The sequence below is a fragment of the Natator depressus genome, chromosome 1 (genome assembly GCF_965152275.1).
Source record: "Natator depressus isolate rNatDep1 chromosome 1, rNatDep2.hap1, whole genome shotgun sequence".
NCBI classification, from domain to species: domain Eukaryota; kingdom Metazoa; phylum Chordata; order Testudines; family Cheloniidae; genus Natator; species Natator depressus.
The window spans coordinates 111,586,255-111,606,190 of record NC_134234.1 but is presented as its reverse complement, the minus strand read 5'-3'; the positions used below and the strand labels follow the sequence as shown (position 1 = coordinate 111,606,190).

The 19,936-nt window shown below is 38.8% G+C and overlaps 1 protein-coding gene across 1 annotated transcript in view; it reads right to left on the bottom strand.

The window, feature by feature from the left end:
- The window catches only part of EDAR (ectodysplasin A receptor), a 116,421-nt gene extending 100,673 nt beyond the window's left edge, over window positions 1–15,748 (bottom strand). Inside the window, exon 1 of the mRNA XM_074964376.1 lies at window positions 15,674–15,748. Within this exon, the coding sequence (XP_074820477.1) occupies window positions 15,674–15,706 (33 nt within the window). The 5' untranslated portion in view covers window positions 15,707–15,748. The remainder of the gene's footprint in view (window positions 1–15,673) is intronic.
- Between the last annotated feature and the right edge of the window lie 4,188 nt (window positions 15,749–19,936).

The window sequence follows — 19,936 nt, the reverse complement described above, 5'->3', positions numbered from 1 at the left end:
CTTGCTCATGTAGGCTCCAAAATGCTGTGCAGATGTACCCGCAGAATACGCCTAGGCTATGGGCTGAATTGACTAATTGTGGGTGTGTATCCTCAACCAATGGAGACTGCACTGTGACTGTGAACGGTTCAAAATCCTTTCCTCTGCCCAGCTCTGTGTTGCTCAGGTTCAGCTTCAGTCAGCTCCTCCACTTGCTGTTGGCCCTGGACCTCCACTAGGGAATACACAGAACATAGGGGTCTCCAGGGTAAACTTAATGCAGCATCAGGTTATTTTTTTTTTTTTTGAATCAGCATTAATTTTTGAAGAATTCCCCATCCCCTTCCTAATGGGTGATTTGCACTGCTAGTCCCTTCCCAATATGTTCCCTTTCAGGTGAAACCTGGATCCCACAGAGGATGGTGACAGGGAATATTAATTCCAATAGGGTGTTCCCCTCCACTTTTGGATCTTAGGGGAATGATCCATCCCAATGTGATCATCTTAAAAAGAATTTAAATGTACCCTAAATCGGAGAGATCACAGCCTAATTTTGGCTTGTTGCTGATTGCTGTCAGACCAATTCTGAGTTGAGTTTCTGCATATTTATTTGCAACACAGATGTTAAAATAACTATTTATATGAAATGAATGCTCCCAGAAAGATAAATTCATGTTCCCATTGTTTGTACAAAGTATGCATTTGTTTCCTTGCTTTAGCTGAGGCGACTGTGATGACAAAAAGGAGGTGGGGTAGTAGGATGCCAGTGCCAAATTAAAATTGTAAATTTCTGGTGTCTTGTGTTTTCAGCTGATGAATTCCTGTTTTGTTTGTTTTGTTTGAAGTGTTATTGAGAACTAAATAACCTATAAACTGTTCCAACCGAAACTTAAATCAGCAGCAGAGATAAAAAGATAATTAGGTCTGTCAAGCGATTTAAAAAATTAATCATGCAATTAATTGCATTGTTAAACAATAATAGAATACCATTTATTTAAATATTTTTGGATGTTCTCTACATTTTCAAATATATTGATTTCAATTACAATACAGAATACAAAGTGTACAGTGCTCACTTTATATTTTTTTCATTACAAGTATTTGCACTGCAAAAAAAATAGTATTTTTCAATTCACCTAATAAACAGATTGAACTACAGTACTTGTATCATGAAAGTTGAACTTACAAATGTAGAATTATGTACAAAAAAAACTGCATTCAAAAATAAAACAATGTAAAATTTTAGTGCCTGTAAATCCACTCAGTCCTACTTCTTCAGCCAATTGCTCAGACAAACAAGTTTGTTTATGTTTGCAGGAGAAGAAGCTGCCTGTTTCTTGTTTGCAATATCACCTGAAAGTGAGAATAGGTGTTCTCATGGCACTGTTGTAGCCAGCGTCGCAAGATTTTTACATGCCAGATGCGCTAAAGAGTCACGTGTCTCTTCATGCTTCAACCACTATTCCAGGGGACATGCATCCATACTGATGATGGATTCCTCTCAATAACAATCCAAAGCAGTGCGGACCAACACATGTTCATTATCTGATTCAGATGCCCCTAGCAGAAGGTTGATTTTCCTTTTTGGTGGTTCGGGTTCTGTAGTTTCTGCATAGAAGTGTTGCTCTTTTAAGACTTCTGAAAGCATGCTCCACACCTCATCCCTCTCAGATTTCAGAAGGCACTTCAGATTCTTAAACCTTGCGTCGAATGTTCTAGCTATCTTTAGAAATCTCCCATTGACACCTTCTTTGCGTTTGTCAAATCTGCAGTGAAAATGTTCTTAAAATGAACAACATGAGCTGGGTCATCATCCGAGACTGCTATAACATGAAATATATGGCAGAATGTGGGTAAAACAGAACAGGAGACATACAATTCTCCCCCAAGGAGTTCAGTCACAAATTTAATTAATGCATTTTTTTTTTAAAATGGGTATCATCAGCATGGAAGCATGCCTTCTGGAATGGTAGCCAAAGCTTGAAAGTTTAGCATATCTGGCACATAAATACCTTGCAATGCCAGCTACAAAAGTGCCATTGAAATGCCTGTCCTCACTTTCTGGTGACATTGTAAACAAGAAGCGGGCAGTATTATCTCCTGTAAATGTAAACAAATTTTTGTGTTAGTGATTGGCTGAACAAGAAGTAGGACTGAGTGGGCTTGTAAGCTCTGAAGTTTTACATTGTTTTGTTTGAGTGCAGTTATGTAATGAAAAATCTACATTTGTAATTTACAATTTCACGATAAATCGATTGCACAATAGTACTTGAATGAGATTAATTGAAAAATACTATTTCTTGTATCATTTTTACAGTGCAAATATTTGTAATCCAAAATATATACTTTGATTTCAATTACAACACAGAATATATATGAAAATGTAGAAAAACATCTAAAATATTTAATAAATTTCAATTGGTATTCTCTCATTTAACAGTACGATTAAAACTGCAATTCACAATTTTTTTGAGTTAATCACGTGAGTTAACTGCAAATAATCAACAGCCCTAAAGATAATCTGTTCTACAAAGTTCCCAAAGGCAAAGACTTTCAGATTTTTTTTTAACATGTAAAATCCTGAAACTGCTGTGTTGCTTTTGAAGTTTTGATTTACACCCCCAACCCCACATGCTTGCATGGTTATGAGTCCATCATGGAAGATGCTGAGCGCTTTAGCTTTCAGGTAAGCCGGTAGGAATCAGTGCCATGGAGCCCTTTGACCATACTTGTAGAATAGATGCTCATCTTTTAATGCAATGAAATAGCCATATTCCTTTGGGTTTTAGAACTACTTATTTTTCACCAAAATGTATTTTAATAGCTATCATTGTGTAGGGAAAGTGCTTAAAGACACTTTGAAGAAAAGGGTGTTTTTAATTTTACTTCTATAATTGCTGCAGATGTTGCATAGTCTCATCTATGTTAGTTAACTATTATGCCTCTAACATTTTTGATCCTCATTAATTATACCTCAGGAAAGCATACAAAGCCAATGTGCCTCTTTAATACAATCAAGATTAATTGCATGGTTCCTTCATAAGAACGAACCACCAACAGCTTAACAAAAAATGTTTGTCTTTAAGCAGCCCTTGGATAATTTTTTTTAACCGTTACAGGAAGTGAGAGGCTGCCAAATTATCATGCCCGTGAGCCTCACCCTCATTATCAGACTAAACGAATGTACATACCCCTGCACTTTTATCCTCTTCCAAGCCCAAGGAAAAGAAAAGGAGGGGAATAAAAAAATCTTTACACAAAGAAGTGTCTCTGAAGTCTGGAATGTGCCTGGTTGTTTGAAGACAAGATTTATACCTGCCAGCCTTCTTTTAAGCTCATTGTTGAGACTCGTCTGTTTTTCAAATCAACCGCAGACTGACTGCTTCAGGTACTTCATCTTATAATGACCACATAAACCAAGATAAATGAACAAGGAATTGCTATCACTTTCAGGTAAAAATCAAATCCCTAATGCAGCTAGCGGGAGAAGGTAAAAGGGGATTGGTAAGAGATGTGTGTGCTGGAGGGATACACAAGAACGTAGACTAAGTGCCACGTCTGTGACATGGACAGCAAATATAAAATGGGTTTGGCCACTGACTATGCATGTGCAGGCAGCTATGTTTTAGTCCTTAGACTGGCTACTGAATTTAGGCATGGGAGGGGGCATATTTTTATAGAGGCAAAAGTGTTCATAGCACTTTATAGATATGCTCACATTCTAGTACAGAGACAAGAAGGACTGTGATATAAAATCATGTTTGTTTGTTAGGCATGTTTCTTGTTGGTTCCAATGTTTTTATATAGCCCATCCTCCCACTAAGAAACACAGTAAGATTGCTACTTTCTATCACATAACTTCCTTTCCAGTTTCAAGACTAAACATCATAGCATCAAACATTTTTTTATTCTGAGAAGCTTCAGGCTTCAACATTCCAAAAAAGCTCAGATGACTATTTGATTTTCCCTTTTTTCAGGTGGGTTCAGTCTAAGTCACAAGATATTAGGGTGTATAAAGAAGAAAAGGGGTGGGAAGGAAAGACAGAACAGAAAACAGAACATGCAGAAGAGGGGCAACATGTTCTGGACAGACAACATTTCCTCTAGCTTTTTTTGATGTAAATCCACTATTAACAGGTATCAATGCACTAGTTATAGAATATGTTGAGGTGATGTGGACAGAAAAAAAGCCTGTCATAAATAGAACTCCCTCCCAACAATTTGCAGACTTATTTATCATTCATTTTGCAGTATGATTCAGAGGCCCCAGTCAAGTGTGAGGCCATAGTGTGCTAGGTGCTGTATAAAAACACACTAAGATGCATTTCCTGCCCTGAGGAGTTTACCATCTAATCTGAAATACTACCAAACATTTGTAGCTTGAAGATATTTGTGGGAGTGGTAGACAATTATGCATTTTAAGCTGACAACATCGTGACAACACTATAGGAGAGTCGCTGTACAGCAGTGATTGAAATAAAATTAAAAAGAGAAAATGAGATTATCAATCCATTCAGAATGGTTTTCATTGGTTTAGGCACTAAGAAGCATTCTAGGACTGATAACAGAAGGGTGCAACAGATGTCATGACCCCAATAGGCTGGTTTATAGCATTTTATTTGGACTGCACATCTCTTTAGTTATTTGTTAAAGATGGACATAAGTTACAAAGTAAGCTTGATCCAATGCCTATAAAGTCAGTGGGAGTCTTTCCATTGACATCAGTGAGTGCTGGATTGGGCCCAACATTAGGCTCTGGATCTAGATTTAACTCTCAATGTTTAGGGATGTTTAGATTCAGGGTTTTAGCTATCAGTTTTAAAGATAAAGGTCACTTGCAAAATTTCCAGGTTTATGGGATATTTGGGATGTTCAGATTTTGGGCTTTGATTAGGATCCATCTGAGTTAGAACATTATCGAAATTTTGCATCCTAATAAGTATAATTTTCAATACAAATAAAAATATTTCCAGGACATAAGGTACAGTGTTTGTTTGTTTTTCAGCTAGACAGGCCATTACAAGTCTGGATAAAGTGGATTTACGATTAAAAAAAGAAAATGTAAAGTTCAGCTATTAAATTTACACAGAAGAATAATCCTTGTCTGGGATAGTAGGAAAAACACCAGTACTCTAAATGAAGTGTAGTGATAAAGATACTTGTGTCTACAACGTCAATATGAGCTCAGTCACAATTGCCCTGGTTTTTTCAACAGATGAAAGGTTTCGCATTTGTGCTGATATTTCTCAAAGTTTGACATCCTCTTACTGGTGCCAGCAGGAGGTTTGTGAAGTTCCTAAAGAAATCAATTTCATGAGACCATAGTCAGTGGATTGAAAAAAGGAACATAGGTCCATGGGGCAATCACAGGATTCCATTGTGGACACATAGCTTGGCACCTTTATAACTTAGGACATTGGGTATCTGAGAAAATAGCATTCTGTATTTCATTCTGACATTTTAGCTCTTGGCAGCAAAGTAAGGACTATTGGTTGAGCCCAAGTCAAATTCAATAAAAGAAAAGCAGCTTTACTAAAAAGAGATGCAGGGGAAGGAACTCACTTTGTCATACAACAGCTGTAAAAGAGAAATCTAAATATGTGGATCTAGGCAGTCATTTAATTGCAGTTGCTGTGTATCTGCAAAAATAGCTTACTTGCCATTCCAAGGTATTTAAAGCCATAATCAAAACATCTTGTCCTAATTAGAACATTAGACATGAATTATACAGCAGAGACCCTGAAATTATACAGCATTGCCCCTCCATCTCCACACACACACACACACACACACACACACACACACACACACACACACACACACACACCCTCAAGCCCGCTTCTATTTTCTGCCCCACACAGTTCAATCACAACAGTATCTCTTGTGCTATTATTTAATTTGAAATCTGCATTTAATATCTGTGTGCTGAAGACTTTTTTTTATACTGCATTGCCCCCATTCCCCTCCATGTTCCATCTGGATTATCTATACTACCTTGAAAAGGATCACCACCATCTTCATGCATACAACGAAAACTAGATTCCCCCCGCAGCTAACACTGCCTTTACAGCCAGAATGCCTCCTCTCACACTCCTGGTAGAGAGAGGTTTATAGAAGATTGTAATTTAGAGATGCTCCCTCATAAGGAACAGTATTATGAACATAGGAATGTAGTGATGTGCCCTGGAGGTTGGGGTTGGAAACACTGCACAACTGTGTGCAGGAGTTCAGCAGAGATGCTCTCCAGTTTGTATTAAAGTTTTATTCCTTTCACAGTCATCAGTTTGTTATTTAATGAACCACAAGATAGTTATATAATGTCAGAAGTGTGGGATGAGAAGGAAACTGAAGTCACTTTGAAGTTGGCTTTCACTTGCAAACACAGAAGTTGAGAGAAAGGGAGGCATCAAAGCAGAACGTGGAGCACCAGGCATAGAGGCTTTTGCATGTATTTGGTGAGCACAGTAGTAGCTTGCCTAGCTTGAGAACGGGGAGGGGGGGAAAGTCAAAAATGGATGTGTTGCAACCTCCATCTAATCTGCAATTGTCAGGCAATGTTGCAGAGAACTGGAAAAAATTCAAACAGAGATTTGAATTGTATTTAGCAGCCATCCGGGCAGACGAGAAAAATGATCAAGTGAAATCATCAATCTTTCTGCATGTAGTTGGGGAGCAAGCATTGGATATTTATAACAATTTTAGGTTTGAAGAAGATGAAAGCATAAAATTAAGTAAAATACTGACTAAATTTGAGGAACATGGCATGTCAAAAAGGAATGAAACCTTTGAGGGAGAAATTTTTTTTTACATGCATTCAAAAAATTGATGACCGCATAGTAGAGTAATATGTCATAGAATTAAGGAAAGTTAGTAAAACCTTTGACTTTGGTGAACTGACAGAGTCTTTGGTCAGGGATGGAATCATCTGTGGCATTAAAGACAATGTGTTAAGAGAGAGACTGCTCTGCTCTCTTAAGGAAACTCTGTCATAAATGTGGGGAAAATAATCATTTTGCAAAATGCTGCAATCCCAAATGCAGAAAAGTCAAGTGCATCCAGTTCCACAAAGGCCGTATGAGAAGGTTGGCACTGATTTATTTACCTGGCAGTCAAAGGATTACTTAATAGTCACAGGTGATTATTCTCTGTATCCCAAAATTTGCACATTGCACAGTACTAACTGTAAGCCAGTGACAGCCGGCATGAAAGGAATCTTCTCCAGACATGAAATTTCAGATGAAGTCTTTAGCGATAATGGGCCACAATTTTCCAGTGGAGATTTTAGGCAATTTGCCACAGATTGGGATTTTCATCACAAAATATCAAATCCAAATTACCCCCTATCAAATCCAAATTACCCCCAATCAAATGGACTTGTGGAAAGGTCTATATGGACAGTAAAGAACCTTATGAAAGACTTTTGACAGTCTGGTGATTTGTATAAAGCTTTATTGGTTTACCAAAGTACGCTCTGGACAATGGCTTTTCTCCAGCTCAGCTGTTAATGGGAAGAAGGATCAGATCTAATTTACCAATTACTGATAACTTGCTGAAATCTCATAACAATGAAACCATATGGAAGATGAAAGAAAAATCAGAAGTGGAAGGAGAGATTATTTTCACAAAATCGCCCATGATCTCCCATCGCTTAACCCAGGTGATAGTGTGCCTGAGGACTCACACCTCTGATACACGGGGACAAAGAGGTACCATTAAAGAACAGCTGTATCCAAGTCCAGACAGACCAGGAGGACACATTTTGATGTAATTAAAGGGATCTATGAGTGTTCCCAGAAAGTTCCAACACATTGACAGCTGAGCTGGCATTTCCCATCTGATTGATCCTAATCATCAAGGCACAAAGGAGAAACTGTCAGGAACAAGAGAACAAGTCAGACTCTAATATAAGACTGATACTGAGAAGATCAGAGCGGGAGATTAAATGTCCTATTAAATGATAGAGAATAAGATGGAGAATATCTTATTTCCCTTCTATAAATTCATGGTATGCCCACATCTAGAATACTGCATACAGATGTGGTCCCCTCATCTCAAAAAAGATACACTGGCATTAGAAAAGGTTCAGAAAAGGGCAACTAAAATTATTAAGGGTTTGGAACGGGTCCCATATGAGGAGAGATTAAAGAGGCTAGGACTTTTCAGCTTGGAAAAGAGGAGACTAAGGGGGGATATGATAGAGGTATATAAAATCATGAGTGGTGTGGAGAAAGTGAATAAGGAAAAGTTATTTACTTGTTCCCATAATATAAGAACTAGGGGCCACCAAATGAAATTAATGGGTAGCAGGTTTAAAACAAATAAAAGGAAGTTCTTCTTCACTCAGCGCACAGTCAACCTGTGGAACTCCTTGCCTGAGGAGGTTGTGAAGGCTAGCACTATAACAGGGTTTAAAAGAGAACTGGATAAATCCATGGAGGTTAAGTCCATTATTGGCTATTAGCCAGGATGGGTAAGGAATGGTGTCCCTCGCCTCTGTTTGTCAAAGGGTAGAGATGGATGGCAGGAGAGAGATCACTTGATCGGTTACCTGTTAGGTTCACTCCCTCTGGGGCACCTGATATTGGCCATTGTCGGTAGACAGGATACAGGGCTGGATGGACCTTTGGTCTCACGCAGTATTGCCATTCTTATGTTCTTATGTCCTGAAAGACTCAGAGACTTGCTAATCTGTCTGGAGAAAGAGCATTTGAGGAAAGTGAAGGGTTAAGACTCACTTGAGAATGATGTGCTGATAACTGCTCCTCTCTCTAGATAGTTGATATGTTGGGTTTTTGGAAACGTACTACATGGGTTGAGAATTCAATGTATGTATTGTTAGATAGTTGTTAGCTGTTTCTATATATGTGTATATACGAGTTAGTTTTTCTTTAAGAGGGAAGCTGTAGAGATGTTTGTAGAAGATTGTAATTTAGAGATACTCCCTCATAAAGGATAGTATTATGAACATAGGAATTTGGAGATGTACCCTGGATATGGGGGTTGGGAACATCGCCTGGCAGTGTGCAGCAGTTCACCAGAGATATTCTCCAGTTTTTTATTCCTTTCTTGTTTATTACACTCTTTACTCTTAATTGTCCCCAAAGATTATAGTGGGGAGTTAAATACTTTCTCTTTCTCCACCCTCTTTTCAGTCATTCAGACACCACTTCTTCAAACTCTTCTTCCTCTTCCCCTTCAAATAGACATTTTCTACAATCCCCTAACTCCCTCCTATTCACCTTTTCCTCTGCTTTCAACACCTAGCTCTTCCTCTTCATCTCATTCCAATTTCCCTTCCTTGTTGTCATTGACTACAATGATGGTCAGTCTCATTTCCTAGCTTCCGCCTCCTAGCCATCAATTCTTTGTTTGACCTTCTACCCTAGATCAACAGCCCCTGTTACCAAAATGGCTACTCATAGACTTTGTCTTCACTAAAGAGTGCCTCTTCCACACTCTCCATTTCAGAGTTGCCTCACATTTCCCTCTTTCCAACCACCATCTCATCTGCTTCAACATCACCCACTTAACCTCTGGTTTCTACCTGCCCACCACATACTTCTTGAACTTCAAACCATTTACTTCCATTCTCAGGACCCTCCTTCCTTCTCTCTCCTCCCACCTCATAGGAATGGCTACACTGGATCAAACTAGTGATCCATCTAATTCGGTATCTTAGAGACAAGAGTGCTTTGGAGGAAGGTGGAGGAAAACGTACAGAAGGCAGAGTTAGGGATTGGTCTGCCATACAGGGAAGCTTCTTCAAGACCCCTGGTAATTAGAGAGTGGCTTTTGCCTTGAAGCTTGATAGTCTATATCTGTTCCCACACTCCTGGGTTTTTATTCTTTGCTATTATAACCCTGAATATTCTTATGTATATACATTTCTAATTTTTCTTGTTCAACTGAGCTCTTGGTGTCAGAGATATTTTTGTAGCAGTGAGGTCTACGGGCTAATTGTGTGATAAGTGAACAAGTATTTCCTTCTAGCAGTTTTAAATTGTCCGCCTTTCAGGTTCAATGAATCTCCCTCTCTTTTTGTGCATTGTCTGAAAGAGTGAAAAGGTAGAAGTTCCCTATCTATCTTCTGTAGTCATTACTCTGGATATCTTTATTATGCCCCTTTGTAATAGTTTCTTCTCTAGAATGAAGAGACTCAGTTTTTTCAATCTCTTGTCTCATGAAAGTTTTTTCTATGCCTCTACTCACTGGTTTTGCCTGTCTCTGAAACCCCTCCATCCCTCTTGAGGTAGGGTGACCAGAAATGAACAGCCTTCCGAGAGTCAGCACAGCTTTGATGTACATAATGGCATTATATTTTAGAATGATTCTCCATCTCATTCCTTGTGCATCCAAAAAAGAAAAAAAGGTTAGACCACTGCTGCATGTTGAGCAAAGGTTTTCACTAAGCTGTTTGCAGTGATGCCCAAGTCTGTTTCTTGTGTTGTCATAGTTAACTTAGAACCTAGTAAAGTATCTGTTCTGCTTATTGCTTTCAATCAGCATTATTTGCATTTGTCAGCACTTAATTTTACCTACTAACCTGTTTCCCATTGACCTAGCTTGGTTAGTTCCCTCTGAAGTTCCTCACACTCTCCCCTTTTGTTTTGACTAGCCTAAATAATTTTGTCATGGGCAATTTTTGCCACCTCATTGTTCATCTCTTTTTCCAGATCACTAAATAAATTACACAGTACTGGCCCTCACACAGAATCTTGTGGACCTCTGCTGTTATCCTTTTGTAATGAAGAAAATGGACCACTATTCCTACTCTTTATTTTATGTCTTTTAGCTGGTATTTGACCCATGACAGTAGTTTGCTGTTCAGTCCATAACTACTTAGTATCACTGGGTCTCTTGAGACGAATTTTGTCAAAGGCTTGAAAGTCCAAGTAAATTGTCAACCAACATTCATTGATCCAGCATACAAATCAGTGGTGGGCAACCTGCGGCCCGCAGGCAGCCCATCAGGGTAATCCGCTGGCGGGCCGCCAGATAATTTGTTTACATTTGCATGGCTGCCCGCAGCTCCCAGTGGCCGCGGTTCGCCATTCCCGGCCAATGGGAGCTGCAGGAAGCGGCGGCCAGCACATCCCTGAGGCCTGCGCCGCTTCCTGAAGCTTCCATGCAAATCTAAACTATTGGTTCAACTCAGCACACGTTACTTAGGAAACAGTTTCATTGGAGTTTGTGGGAGGTTTGCTTGAGTAATGACCAAGGGTCAAATCACCTCTTCCATAGGTATATAAAAAGGAGAGGAAATGCTGTGAGTTGTAACTCACATCCCATTAGGAAGGAGGATGGGGTTTCACCTACAGGCACAGAGAGTAGGCTAGGGGCACAGCCTTAAAAGGCCATTGGTGGCATTGTGGTAGTGCTAAGTGCTGCAGAGCATGGGAAGCACCAACCCACACAATATGCTCAGGGTTTAGCTGATCGCCATATTTGGGGTCGGGAAGGAATTTTCCTCCAGGGCAGACTGGAAGAGTCCCTGGAGGTTTTTTTGCCTTCCTCTGTAGCATGGGGCACGGGTCACTTGCTGGAGGATTCTCTGCTCCTTGAAGTCTTTAAACCACAATTTGAGGACTTCAATAGCTCAGACACAGGTGAGGTTTTTCGCAGGAGTGGGTGGGTGAGATGCTGTGGCCTGCGGTGTGCAGGAGGTCAGACTAGATGATCACAATGGTCCCTTCTGACCTTAGTATCTATGAATCTATGAATAAGGTAAGAGAAGAAGTCCCTACTGCATGTATGTGCCTTCCTTCCCACCCCTGTACCAGAATAACCTCTCAGGGAGCCATACTGTCATAGGAACGTGACTTGGCTGAAACCCTACTGCCCATTGGACTGTGTCAGTGTGCTGAGGAAATTTCTGCACAAGCGCTGCTGATAATGTCAATGCAATCTTGCATCTAAAATCCTTCAGGGGGATGATGATGCTTTGGTGAGCAGCCCCCTCCTCCCATCCCCCCATTATCCCCTTCCCTCTTCATAGCAAAGGGAGAGATGTGATGCCATTTCCATTCATCTCCCCCCACATCTGGCCCACACTGGCCACTTTTACCTGTTTTTTACCTCCACTGTGTTTTAGCCCGTGGTCAGGCACTCCCCATAAGGGATGGTTTGGCTCTGAGTAAGTACAGCCTTGTGTAACTATGGAAAGAGTAGCATTAATAGCAAAGAAATTGAATGTGCACTAAACAGCAAAACTACACAATATAATACTATTTCCCCAAATGAATAGTTGATTAAAGGAAAGCAAAGACCATAAAAAGAAAAGGTCTGGAAAATACAGCTGTCAAATATAAAACAACTGGTGAACCACAAAATGTCACACAATGCAGGAAGCCCCCTAGGCCACTTTCCTGAGGTGCTTCAGCTGTTGAAATACAAAAGCTAATCCTACTGGGAAAATAAACACAAGTGGGAAAGTGTTTAAAATGGCAAACCTTTGTAGAGAAAAGGTGGGCAAAGTATGCACCCACCTTGTCTCTCTAATACTGTGGGATCACAGCTACAACTACATGGCATAAAGCATTTTGTAGTTAGTAATAGCTTCATGCTTGCGTTTGCACACATGTGATGTGAGCTATTTTGCAGGCTGAATTTTTGCTGGCTTGGCTGTGGTTTGTACCTCATCTACATAAATCTATGTATGCTCCTCAACGCCAAATTTGTATATCGCATCTCCGACTGCAAGTGACATTTATGGTTTTAATTAAATGATCTTTTAATGATACCAATGAAGGTATTGATAAATGAGTTATTTTTCTGTTAAGGTTAATGACATCAAAGTTAGACACACCAACGTGTGCTAGTTTTGATCGTTGCTAACAAGCTGTATGTTAGCACTTTGTTCATGGGCAGATAATAGGAAACGAACAAAAACCTGTCGTGTCATGACTTATTGGTTTCAGACACCCCACTATGAACAGCTTTATACCACCAAACCTGTTATTGGCATCTCGAGATGATGCATCTTTAGGATTGTAAAGAAATGTGACTAACCTCGGTTGGTTTGCAGAGGGCCATTTTATTAAAGCATCTCCTGTACTCAGACTGTTACATGCATAAGGTTGTATTTCAGCTGAAATACTGAAGTCTATTTTTTTTCCTACATGTGCATCCTTCTGATGGAAAGCTCCAGAAGCAGGACGCAGATATACAAAACATATGGACCTAATAAGACAATCAAAGCTCTTTAACAGAGAGATAATAATAGTCAACAAGAAACTCAGACAGATTTTTCCACCTTTACTCACTGAGTCATACCAGCCATTGAAATCAGTAGGCCTACATATGGAGTAAGGTATTATTCTACATGAGTAAAGATGGAAAAAATCTCTAACTAAAAGCCAAATAGTTTAGGGTGAAAATGGAGATCATAGTTTGCTTAATGCCCATAAAATGTATCATCATTTCCATAAAATAATTCTTCTACCTCAGGTTTCAGAGTAACAGCCATGTTAGTCTGTATTCGCAAAAAGAAAAGGAGTACTTGTGGCACCTTAGAGACTAACCAATTTATTTGAGCATAAGCTTTCGTGAGCTACAGCTCACTTCATCGGGTATGCGTCCGATGAAGTGAGCTGTAGCTCACGAAAGCTTATGCTCAAATAAATTGGTTAGTCTCTAAGGTGCCACAAGTACTCCTTTTCTTCTTTCTTCTACCTCAGAAATGTGGAAGTCTAGAAATGAACAGTTATGGGATGTAGCCACTTCATTCATGCCACATTCTTCACTTTCACTCTTTCATCACTTATCACTACATGCAAGTTGTGTCTTCCCACCAAACTCAACTACTGTATTCCCCTTTGTTGTATTCTGAAACAATTAAAAAATATATTGTTGAATATAAACAGACAAATATGCTATTTAGCTGAATAAGAACTAAAGACTTCCATACTAGTTTAATTTCAGGGTCGATTAGCAAATTTTCCTCTCAGTCCATGTATTGAAGGAGTAGCAAGATTCCTTTTATGAATGAAGCAGGAAATCTTAGCGCTAGGGATTTGGAATGTATCAAATATATGGTCTTTTATGTTTATATAATTGGTACATTTGGTTGTGTTTAACAACTAATATTTATACTGTTTTTTTAATAAGTAATAGTGTACTGTATGTTAGAGGTATATAAAACATTGGAAATTATACCCTTAGTAAGGAAATGGAATTTTACAACCTTCTAATAGTAAGTTCTTCTTAACTTTACATATATTTATGGAAATTATGAGGAGGCAAAGTTAAAGTTGCTAAAATGTAGGCTTTCATTCAGCAATTCCATTTTCAATAATCTGCTAGTCATTTGTTATTTTAACTTTTATATATCGTTATGCAAATTGAATTAAGAGGCAAATTGAATTAGGCTTGGATAGGTGATATAAGTTGAGTGCACTTTTTTTATTTAAAAAAATGAAAATAATTCTAACTACTTTGGGTTTTTCCACTTTTCAACCAGCCCTAACAAACTAGACTGGACAAAGCTCTACCAAATATTCTGTAACAGACTATCCTGCAATGGTAGGGGAATACACTAGATGATCTGCAACACAGTAAGTCTTATACTACTGTTACTTTTTTGTATTTTCTTAGCACCTAAAAGCCCCAATCAGGCCACCAATTGTGCTAGGTGCTATGCACACATCCATCTCGAATTTCCTGATGAGAATATAGGAAAAAATACAGGAAAAAAAAGGTGAAAAAGTTAGAGGGAAACCCTTTTTGTAATTAAAAATAATATTCAGAACATATGAGCTTTCACCCATCTACAGCTATGTGCAGCTAAACTGACATTAAGCAAAAAACTAAAACAAAAGAAAAAACATAAGATCCGCTATATAAAATTAGCTTCTGTAGTTAACAGAAGCTGACACAGATTTCCATGAAATCAAGGACCATATGGCAACCACAATGGAACAACTGTAGTCTTTCCAAGAATTTTTGTTTTAAAAGGGGACTTGAAGAAAATATACAAGGAATAACTAATACAAGAGGATTACCTCCCTCTTTCATTGTTCCTTTTTATTTATGTTTTAAAACTGAGTGAAAAAGAGTTGCACATAAAAAAATACATATATTTCTGTGCAGTACATTTTAGATGTTAGCTCAGGCCCTTCTTAATTGTTGTGCTATATTAAAGTTTTCTTTAAGTAATAACTTTGCCACTTATATGTAATTCTGTGAAACACTTGACTGTCTCCTAAGTACACATGAGCGGAATGACCGGGTTAACAAGCCACAGTATTTTGGAAATATACTAAAGTACATTTAAAGCAGAAAGATATGTTGTGTATAGTATGTTCAGGATATGCAACCACACATGAAAATGTATATATACTATTAAATTTGAGTCAAAACAGAAACTGCTTTAACCTCTAAAGAAGACAATAATCCCACCAGCTTGCTCCATGTAAATTTATCACAACACCAACAATGAATTAGCACAACAGTGCTTCACAAAGACTTTCTAACCAGTAAGTTTTACATCATTTCTGCCAAATCAAAATGCCACAAGTATGAATCCTGTTCAGACTGCCTTACATCTAGAACTATGGCTTCCTCACAGTTACTAGGTTAGTCAGCTGCTGTATATAAGATTGCTAAATCTGTGCTATTCCTGGCACAATTTTCTCCTATGGGGGATTCCTTGTTACTAAGATTTATAAGGTGAGGGTGTTGTGATGTCATCTCTTACCATTGTGCTGCTTTGTTCTTCTTGCATTCCCATCTTAATGACCACGTAAGTTGATATACACAAAGAAAAGTGGAGATATGTAAATTCAGTGGTTGATGCTGTGGAGGCGGAGCAGATTTCTAAACTGGGAGGCAGTGAAGGGAGCAACCCAACATTCAAACTCTTTGAAAGAAACCTTTAATGTCTCATCAGCCCGGCACTTTAAAACCACCTCCCCCCAAACCTGTCCTGAAAACTGGAAAAACTGGGTGTCTGACTGGAATTTTATGGAGACATTAGTAATGAAAGGACATTACAGATCCCATGACATCTTTGGTTTTTGGTAGATAGAAATGTTATCTTATCCTCTAAAATTAGATCCATATATTGTCCTGGAGCCAAATGAGAAACTGCCATTGATATCAACATTACAAAATAACGTGATTATTTCGGAGCTTGTAATTGAAATTTCAACACATTTTGATAAAAATTTTCATGAACAATTTTGCGAATGTTTAGTTTTTTGACTAGCTCTCCTGTTTGATAATTGGTATGTTGCCATTATCAATATTTTTAGCGCTTTTAGTACCCCGTACATTTCAAAGCACTGTAGAGTGCAATATAGCATGGGGCTGGGTCCTGAGAGCTGCTGAATGCCTGCAACCCCACTGAGGTCAGCACATCTCTCAGGATTTGAGCCATGACTTAATTAATCTATGGGCTGACTTTCAGTGAAAGGATATTTTTTGTATTTTTTCATACACAAAGAGCAAAAATGCATCATTTCAGTCTGGATGTCTCATTTCAGCATATGGAAAAGAACAAAAAAGAACAAATATAAGTCTCCATGAGAGAGTGCAGTGTGATAAGACCCATACATTTCATACAGTGCACTGTCCCTGCAACAGTTAGAGAGGGAGACTCCTTCCCTTTAAAGGTACAGGTCCTGAGCCAGCCAAGTTTTTAAGCATGGGTAGTCCTATTGGCATCTAGGGGACTACTCACATGCTTAAAATTATCTGAGTGTTTATATGCTTTGCTGGATCAGTCAGTGTACTTCACATTCCTTCTGTTGAAGTAATCGACCTTTTCGAGTCAGCGCTGCCTGTTCTAGAATTTGGTAGGTAGGGTCATGGTAGGTAAAAAAACAAACAAGTAAAGCCATACCTCCTGCTCTTCACATCTTCAAAGCTTTCATTTTAAGTTAACATTTAATTTCTTTTAATCTTTTTTTTTATTACTGAATATGCTTACAACAGTTCTGGTTTGCTACAGCTGGTTTCCTGTTATTTCTGCCAAATGTGAAATAGCTATAAAACTTGAAAAGCTTTTGGTGCTGTCACTGCATGAAAAATTTCATCTACGGAGGAAAATTAAGTATGAGCATTATCCTTTAATTGCTTTAATCTTATTTCATAAGTCAACTTTTTTTACCCCCAGCCCATCTCAAAGCTTCCGATACGTAACTATTTTTTGCCCTTTAGGTTATGTTCTTTCAGTCAGGTATAATGTGTTCATTAGCAACAACAAAAGAGATGAGAATTATCTGCTTGCATTTCAGGCCCAAATCAACTTAACAACCCCCATCTTTAGCTCAGAAGAGCAGTGCCTCTGGCTCAGCTTCACAAAATATGTAATCTAATCTCTATTAGACAACACAGAAGGTGCTGGCTGCAACCATTTATTAAGGAACTCTATCATACCAGCAGACAAACTAATGGAAAATGGTTTAGTTACTCTCAAGGGGCCAGATCTTTCACTCCATATGCAGGTAAATCTCCCACTGAGATCAATGGAAGTTTTACTTGAATATGTAAAGAATAGCCTAGAAGTAGTTCAAGGAAAAATTAAATGTAAGTTCCTTCTAGCATGAGTGTAGGGACACACTCAGAGTGTGTGAGAGGGAGAGAGAGAGAACACACACAGTAGACTATAAAGCATATTATCAGCAGGAGTCTGGGAAAACCATATTCCTCATGAGTAGTGAAGCTATGAGTGAGTTATGCACATCCTCTTAAATGTGTGCCAAAGAGTCTGTATTTTCTGCATATGCCACTCATTTTACAGAAAAAACTATTCTGGAAATATTTTAGAGAATTGAATTTTTGCTATTTTTCAGATCCCTCTACCAATAAAGCTGGGCTCACTTAACTGCCATGAGTCTGCCTGTATAGGCCTTGAATGGAGAGAGGGGAAAAAAGTAAATATTAGAAACTTCTTTAAATTATAGAAAGTGTGTGTGTGTGTACCTATATATGTGATTATTGCAGGACCTCTTATGGCTAGAAGCAATTACTGTGTATCCTATTGGAAATTTGGGACTTTCCCTTTTCCACTGAATTAAGACTCACACTTTTAGCTTTACCATTGTTCTGGTGGAGATGGATTAGTGGGCAGAGTGCAGGTGAAACAGTCATAGATAAGGCTAAGACTTTTGTCACGGATATTTTTAGTAAAAGTCACAATAGGTCACAGGCAATAAAGAAAAATTCATGGAAGCCTGTGACCTGTCTGTCACTTTTACTAAAAATATCCATGACAAAATGGGGAGATCAGCTGCAGGGTTCCCACATTGCCTGCAGAGGCTGGATAGCTGTGAGGGCCCGCTCAGAGCTCTGGGGGCCCCCCTGCTGCCCGCGGCGGCTCGGAGCTTCAGGGGTACCCCCTGCTGCCCGCGGCTGCCGGAGAGGGGGATGGGGGTACCCTGCAGCTCCAGCCGTTGGGGCTGAATTCACAGAGGTTGCTGGAAGTCACCGATTCCATGACTTCCACGACCCCCATGAAAAAAATTGTAGCCTTAGACATAGGTGCAAAATAATCATATTTTTACTTACACACACACACACCCCTAATTGGCAATGTATTAGCATCCTTTTTCTGCACTGAAACTGTGAAAGGAAAACACTTTTTTCAAAGGAAAATTATATTTGATATAAAATAAATATGCCTTGTGATGTTCAGAGACTTAGTTTTGCCTTTCCCAGTCTCACTTTCCATCCAGTTAAAAGCTGGGGCCGCCTCCCTTTTTTTTTTCTTTTTTTTTTTTAAATGGGAAACTTTGTACCGTTGAATACTCAGGTGATCACCAGCTAACTATATGAAAAGGAAGTGGCAAAATTCAAGTCACACAAAGATGAGGCATTCCTGGTCGCATCTTAGTACTCTTGTAGCTACACTTTAAGGGTAAGGTTTTCAAAATGCTCAGCATTGACCTAATTCTGTTCTCATTGAAGTCAGTGATAAAATTCTTGTTGACTTCAATGGGAACAAAGTTAGCCCAATGTTAAATGCTCATCCTAAATCTTTTTTATGATGGATCAAGATCATACACTAACTATTTCTGACTATAGGAAACAACAGTCTAATGTCCACTACTTGGCTTTTTTAACAAGTCCATCAATTTCATCCTCATTCTATCTGAAATTCTCAGTTCTCTCTCCCTTCCTCCCTCCAGGATGCTTGATGCAGAGTGTATTTGCCTCATGTCTTCCAGTGACAGAAGCCAGTCTTTCTGGAACACCTGTTTATCACCTAGTAAGTTATGATAGCACAGCTCATCCTCTTCCGTCTCCCAGACAGTGGACTATATATACAATTAAAAGAAAAAAGGGTGCATCCTGTATCAGATATTTTACAAAAGAACACTGCTAGCATTTCCTAAAGTATTAAAATGCCTCTCTCAAATATCAGACCTTTCATTTTATTTTAGCTTCCATCTATCTTAGTTCTGTCCTATTTAACTGATTATCTTTTTGTGAGATATTGGGCCTATTGGAAGGAGAAGAGGGAAGATCACCCTGTATTGCCATAATTAAAAGCTCTTTTGGCACAATGTACAGTACAGTACAAAGGAGTCAGAAGTCAAATCTTTCCTGTGTGCCTTATAACTAAATAGCTTGTTTAGGTTTAGTCTCAAGTCCAGCCAATCAGTTGTCAATACCAAGTCCTAGTTCCAAGTCAATAAATCAGAGGTTGTTAGTCCAGTGTCTGGAGGAGGAGGATCCATGTCATTAGCAGATTTTGCCCATGAGAGGTCAAAGACTTAGCTAGAAAGGATACCCAATTGTATCTTGTTAGGGCCTGATTCAGTGCACTTTTATGCCAGTGACATTTTCATTGAAGGATCAGACTGAAAAGGATGAACAGTCTAGATTTGGAGCAGAAATAACTGGGAGTAAAATGAAGAAGTTTGGTTTAAGTGTCATTAAGACTAAATGAGGCCTGCATCCATCAAAATTTCAGGGCCCCACAAAAAAAGATCAATTTCCAGCTCCTTGGTCCCAG